Source organism: Merops nubicus, unplaced genomic scaffold, assembly GCF_000691845.1.
Source record: "Merops nubicus isolate BGI_N331 unplaced genomic scaffold, ASM69184v1 scaffold17785, whole genome shotgun sequence".
Classification (NCBI taxonomy): domain Eukaryota; kingdom Metazoa; phylum Chordata; class Aves; order Coraciiformes; family Meropidae; genus Merops; species Merops nubicus.
Genome location: NW_008610483.1, coordinates 41,195 through 48,319, shown reverse-complemented (window position 1 = coordinate 48,319; position 7,125 = coordinate 41,195). Strand labels below are relative to the sequence as shown.

The 7,125-nt window shown below is 45.7% G+C and overlaps 1 protein-coding gene across 1 annotated transcript in view; it reads left to right on the top strand.

Annotated features, from left to right (window-relative positions):
• Positions 1-2,337: 2,337 nt before the first annotated feature.
• The window catches only part of NPTN (neuroplastin), a 29,991-nt gene continuing 25,203 nt past the window's right edge, over positions 2,338-7,125 (top strand). The window contains exon 1 of the mRNA XM_008940941.1: positions 2,338-2,743. Within this exon, the coding sequence (XP_008939189.1) occupies positions 2,338-2,743 (406 nt within the window). The remainder of the gene's footprint in view (positions 2,744-7,125) is intronic.

Below are 7,125 nucleotides of genomic sequence, written 5' to 3'. Positions count from 1 at the left end.
TTGTCCTGTTGCTTGCTTCCTTGCGAGAGTACCCCCACCCCCAGCTGGCTCCAGCCTCCTGTCAGGGAGCTGTGGAGAGCCAGAAGGTCTCCCCTGAGCCTCCTTTGCTCCAGGCTCAACACCCCCAGGTCCCTCAGCTGCTCCTCACCACACCTGGGCTCTAGACCCTTCCCAAGCAGCCTTGTTGCCCTTCTCTGGCCCTGCTCCAGCCCCTCAATGTCCTTCTGGGAGCAAGGGGCCCAAACAGAACCCAGGATTCAAGGTGTGAGCTATAGTGTAGGAGAGAGAGCCACTAAGATGTGGATGCCATATGCTACTGCTTGGGGCTGTTGTGTCTAGTAAACCACACTGGGATAGCTGCCAGTCTTGCTGTTTGATTTCTGCCTCTATGGGAATACAAAGTCTTCCTCCTTCAGCATCTCTTGAAACAAGGACAGTCCAGCAGAGCAAGATCATAACTCGGTCTCCTGTGTTACCTGGAGCAGCAGCATGAAAACAGTGTGATCCTTGTTTACCTCCAGAAACAACAAGGGTGGGTTTAGTGCGGTTGGTAACTGTGAGTAATTAGGGCACTTGTAATGCAATAGCTTTTCCTCCCTCTCCCTGCATTATTTCTTGTGATGTTTCCACTGAGCATTAGTGCTGCAGTAACAACGCTGGAGAATCCCTCTTGAGTGAGTTTGTAGCTGAAACAATTTCTGAGGTTAATAATTGTTGTTTCCAAGCGTTTGTTCACATAGCTGTTACTTGCAGTTACTGCACAATTGCTCTTCCAACAGCACTGTGCTGGCAAGGAGCAGTTTCTGGGTGTGCTCAAGAGGCTCCTGGTCTTGTTTGTTCACCCAAATGATTCTTTAGAGATCCAGCTATTGTGCAGACTTCCCACGTAACTGTCTGTCAGTGTGCAACAGTTCCTTTCATGAGTGTGATCAAGCGATGGAGGGCGGTGTGATATTTAGTGAGCATGCTTAAGAAATTTTTCCAAGGCTTGAAGTTCACCTTTCCATTTTCTAAAATCCCTTGAATTGTCTTCCAATCCTCTTCCTTAGTGAATTTGGGATGAAACAATCTGAGTTTTATCAGCTGTGTGGCACCCGAACTGCTTGCTGATAAGTCCTGTTGCCCAGGGAACACAGCAATATGACAGGTTTTGCTGCATAATCTGTCTGGCCAGCTGCATTCTAATCTTTTAGTTTTAGGGCAGGGGGCCTGGCGGGGGAAGAGACTAGCTTTAAGGCAACGTTGTTTTCAATAGATACCTCTGAAAATAGGATTGAAGGACAATTTAGTATGTCTGTGCTCTTAACACAGCTCTGAAGCTGGTAAGTATTGAAGGATTTCATTCCGTAATAAGGATATTTTGGCCTGATCAGGAATGTCAGCACGACATCTTGTTTCAGAAGGCAAAAATCGTGTGGCCCCTTGAAGTATCTTTGCTGCTGCCCGTTTCCTAACAGATGAAATGATCTTTGGGCCTCTGGGTGTGTACACCACTGAAATTCCCTTTACCTTAGAAGGTCGTGAGCCTCCTAGAGCTCTGGTGATCCAGCTACTTCAGGAACGTAGGGCACTGGTATCTTAGGGAATTCCCTGCCTCAGAAGTCCAAAATAGATGGCAGGAAAGGTCAAAGCAGAGTTCACGATTGCAAGCCGCATAGTGCAGAAAGTTGGGGTTTTACCCTTTTTTGTATCCCCCCCTGTAGATAGGTCATATAAAGCAAGAAAACTCTTCAGAGAAAAGACACCTGGCCATGGACAGTTAACACTTGCCCAATTACAAAGTCCACACAGCTGAAAGACTTGAAAACCCCTCAGTCTGCTCTGTGGCTTGGAGGCACCTTCTGGTACCTCCAGGTCAGGGCTGGGAAGTCATGGCCTGCAAGTACAGCTGCCACAGGGGGGATCCTCCAGAGTGGGGAGGACAAGCACTTTGTGCTGGCAATCACAGGATTGTTTAGGTTGGAAAAGACCTTTAAGATCATTTGAGTCCAACTGTTCCCCCAGCACTGCCAGGTCCCCACTCAACCGTGTCCCTCAGCACCACAGCTCCACGGCTTGGAGGCCCCCTCCAGGGATGGGGACTCCACCACTGCCCTGGGCAGTCTGGGACAGGCCTGGACAACCCTCGTGGGGTTCCTAATGTTGAGCCTAAACCTCCCCTGGCTCAAGTGAAACCGTGCCTCCTATGGATGCTCGGAGTGGGAGTGTGCTGCGCCAGACTGTCGACCTCGATCCGCAAGTGCTTCGTGTTGTGCTTTTTCTCTGAAAGTTGTCTTGCTGTAGATGCTAATGTCTTATCTAACTCTTTGTTTTCTGCACCTCATTGCTTTGTTCTTGATGAGATCTTTTGTTTTCTGCCGCTCTGTCACTGCGTTTCTGCTGCCCCTCCCTCTAGCTGGGTTTGTCAAGTCGCCCATGTCAGAAACTAGACTCACGGGGGACGCCTTTGAACTGTACTGTGATGTGGTTGGGAACCCCACTCCAGAGATCCAGTGGTGGTATGCTGAAGTCAACCGGGCTGAGTCTTTCAAACAGCTGTGGGATGGCGCTCGGAAGCGCCGTGTCACCATTAACACTGCCTACGGGGCGAATGGGGTGAGTGTGCTGAGAATAACCCGCCTTACCTTGGAAGACTCTGGGACTTACGAGTGCAGGGCCAGCAACGATCCCAGGAGGAATGACTTGAGGCAAAATCCCTCCATAACGTGGATTCGAGCCCAGGCTACTATAAGCGTCCTTCAGAGTGAGTCCGGCACCCCACAGTAGTGGTTCTGTAGTCTCTAGAGGCAGCCTAGTGACCCTTGTCCTCCTGTTACCCCGGTACAACCCTCTGCTCCCTTGTCCTGTTGTTCTCAACCCTAAACCGCTCCTCCACCTGTAGCGCTGCTGTTGTCTGCCGTCTGTGTCTCTTCTCCTCAGGAGCAAAGGACTTGGGAAAAATCTGTGGATCTGTTTTGTAGCTTCTGTGTGAAAACATCCCGCTGCTGAATTCGTGTCTCTTCCCAATCCCCTTTAGTTTTGTAGTAGGTTTCCAGCCCCTCTAATGACTTATCCGTGAGTGCCTTTATATTTGATTTCTGTGTTCTTCCCAGGTCTAACCGTTTTATTTTCGCTTTTCGTTCTCTTGGATCTTCACTGAATGCCTTCTCACATGATTTCGTTTGCATATATGCTGCTGTATAAATCCTTCCCTTTTAGTTACGTGTGACCTTTAGTGTTTCAAATTTTCCATGAAGTCGTGGTGTTTCTTTTCCGTTCTGAACAGCAGCTTGTTCCTTATGAGTTCTCTGATGCAGCAGCAGTGAACTGATGCAGCTATTCTTAATCCAGCCTATGAAAGGAGGTGTGTGTGTGTGGGGGGGGAAATATCCTCCCCCGGCGCTGAACTAATAACTAGCTAAATAACTTTCTTCTGAGAATGCAACTTTTGGCCGCTGAAAAGCTTTCAAAAGCACAGAATATGGTTGACCCAGAACGGCTTTCTGTTGCTTGTTACAAGACTTCCCTGCGTTCAGCTCGCTTTTAAAGCAGTCCTGGGCGAGTTTGGAAATGGAGAAGAACCTTGTTTCATTTTGTGTACGATGGCACTCTCTTGTGTTTGGTCAGAAGATGAAGCAAATGTCTAATGAGTTATGGGTAGAGTAAATTACATCTAAAATGTAAACCTGGTATGGAGAAGTAGAGCAGAACTTGTGTTCTCAGTGGTTTCTCAATGTACTAAAAAAAAGTGCGGAGCACAGATCTTGTCTTGCTGTTGTGCTCGGTGCGTAAATAAACCTTTTATGTACCACTTTTGAGTTTGGGCTGGGTACAAAAATGTCCAGCTCTGTAATTATGTCTCTGTTCTGGTTTTGGATACCTTAAAACCCTCCAAAACTCTTCCTAAAGAGTTGCTGCTGGATCAGAGACCTTCCCACTGGAAAATGGAAACGGCATTGACAGACTTGGAAAAATAGACAGTGAACCCAATGATGTGGCTTGACTTGAAAACGTAGGTGGCATTGGGTTGTTCAGCTCAAACCTGCTCACCTTTCAGTCCTGATGCTTGGTTCCTCCTTTGTCGTTTGGGGTCCCAAAGGACTCTGGTGGGTAGATGGCTTGCATGACCTACCAAAGCAAGAACCTTGGAATTTTAGGAAATGATACTGCCTTAAGACAAAGTTAAAAAACTTGTCTTCTAGGAAATAACATCTCCTAGAGAATCCCTTCTGCCTGTGTTAAGACCTGTAGTTTTTGAGTGTGGCAAGTCTGTGGTGGTCTCTGTGCTCCTCTTTGTGTCCAGTCAGTTTTAATCATCTACTGAGGGAGAAAATCCTTTCCACATAAAAAGTCACCCTTTGGGAATGAATTGCTGTGACGATGTCTCCATCTGGAAAGTGGGTTTTTCCTCTCTCAGGCCATTGATACTAACCTGCTCTGGGAGTTAAAGTTTAACCTTTCATCTTCCTCCCCAGTTAACACCATCTCCTTGCATCTGGTGCTGCTAATTCTGGAGTGTGTATCGTGACTTTGTTGTGAAGTGCCTTGTGCCCCAGGATAATTCTTCTGCTGTTGTGTTTTATGCAAGGTGGGGAAATGTTGAACCAAATACTTTTAATGCTTTTACTCTGTAATATTGTATGTGTCAAGAGATCTGACCAGCTACTGCTTGGGAAATGGACTGCGTGGACATCCAACTCCTGCATGGCCATGTTGGAAAGGGAGATGAGGGTAGGAAGCAGGTTTACAAGCCATCCCTGGGAAGTGGAGACCATCTTATCTGAAGCTGCCCAACATGGCTCAGCTGCTGTATAGTGTGCTTGAAGGCACTATTTGTCTTTGAGATGGGAATTTTCTGACTAAACAGCATTGGAGTTTCCAGCTAGTTGTGGCCACTTTGCTTCTGGCCTCGTTCGACATCGACATCGTGGAAAGGAAACGTCAACTGCATTGAAAGAGCACAGCCTCTTTTGGCTGTCCTGTAAATCACAGCTTGCATCCAATACCAGAACTTGAATGCAGACAGCTCAAGTACAACTCAGTTTTTAAAAGTTAGCACCTGAGAATTAGCATCTGGCTTCTATCTCATTCCCAATTTGGATAAAGAATTTCACTTAATAATGTGGTTTTTTGTTTCCTTGCTTTTAAAATTTAATACATCTTGCATAAACCAGGCAGTTTTAAAAAAGACTCTTCAGTTTCCTGCTCTTTCGAGTGGTCTTTGGGTGTTGCTGTCCCAGTAGCATTCCATTTGCCTTCTAGAATTAAATCAGACTGGGACTGCCTGACTGTGTTTAACATGGAAGTGAGACTACGGTTGCAACTTGAAGTTTTAGGTTAAGAAAATGAAAGCTCAGTCAGACACAGAAGGCCCCCGCAAAACTTGAGGCAGCTGTAAATGTGTTCTGGACATCACTGCTTAGCAGAGATTTAGGCAAGGATTGGTGTCGATTTGCAGAAAGAGTCAGTGGAGCTCCAGGCAGGTTTTTTGGAGGTTCTGGCTCCTCGGTGTTAGAGGATGAGGAGTCCATTACCAACAGGATGTGAAAGCCAGATTACTCCTGTCAACCCCCTTCTGGATTAAGCCTTTCACTTCCTGTAGGGATGAGATTCACATTTTTCAGTGACTTTTTCCTCTTGCTACCATTCGTGTGATGCTTTCTGATGGCAGCGTGTCTACTTGCTGTTCCCAGGGTAGCTGCAGGCTGAGCACTGCTCCAGGCTCTGTCTCAGCAAAGGCAGCAGCAGCAGCTGTCCTCACAGCACTCCCTGGATGTGCTGCAGCCTGAAGCCTGTCCTGCCAGCATCCTCCTTCAAAAAGAAAACCCAAAAAACACAAACAAAACAAAACAAAACAAAAAAACAAAACCCCACTGCATTTATTTCACTGCCTGCAGACTTGAAGACGCTGCTTTCATCCTCGAAGAAAAAGGTTTAAAACAAAACCCAATGTGATCAATGAATTTAAGGAGAAGTTGTAAGGGTCTCACACTGAATTAATATTTCAAACATCTTACTAAAAAATATTTCCTGAGCTCTGTTAGTGTTTTTCTGACCACACACACGAGCTTTCTGTTAGGGATGGAGATGCATATAACAAAACAATTTTGGACCCAAGCGGATCCATGCGTGGTTAAGATTCCCAGCATGGGAACAATGAGGCAGAAACACAGTTGAAAATGTGTGATCATACTAAAGTGTCTATGAGAAGCGTCAAAACCCCCTCCATGGCTGCAGCAGCTGACAGTTTTTCTGCAGTTAAATGGTGGTTTTAAATAGCTATGAAAAGAAGCTCTGTAGCCAGCCTGCTGAAGGAAGGGGGAGAGGATGATGTACAGGAGTCGAATAGCTTTGTCACGTTATTAGTAAGTAGATATTTTTTTTTATTCCCTGCCCCTCTGGGCAATAATATAAGTACTGTAATGTTGGGTAGAGGAATGTTTTTAGGTGAAGAAAAATGCAAGCATTTCTGACAGTACTGGTATTTTCCCTTTCCCCTTGTTCCATTTCATCATTTGTGTTCCAAGCACTTTGCAGATGAATATCCAAAAGACTGCCTGGATCTGACTAAATCTATATTACAAGTATGTCACCCCACGGCATAATAAAATTTACATGATTACAAAATCCTTTGCTGACTTGCAAAAACCCCGAAGATGTTTATTACTGACCGACTTCCTCACCCTCCTGTCCCTTGCAGAGGAGGCAGCATTCAAAGAATTCATTTCACCCTTTAAAATAAGGAAACACATCAAACAGGGGGGCTCCCAGCAGCGTTTCTGTGGTGGAGGCTCCTACAGCAGTGGCCTTTAGTTCCAGTTGAAACCGTAGCCAATACTAGATCTAGATATTTTTGGAAAACTAATAGCAAGAATTCTTATGTTTCCTTGAAGCTCTTGTCATCCTGTGTTCAAGGTTTTTTTAGTGTGGTGTGTGCGGGTTTGTGTTTTTTTTTTTTTTTTTTTTTTTTTCCCAGCATACTTGAAACCAGCTGTGAGCCATGAGACCTTCAATAAAAAAGTCTTTTTTCCAAATCTGGGAAGAAACTTGTCTCTTGACTATTCTAAAATTCATCAGCCCTACTTGTTAGAGAGTAATAGCCATCTGCACCACCTTAGGAAGACACGGTTATCTTATGACGACAAT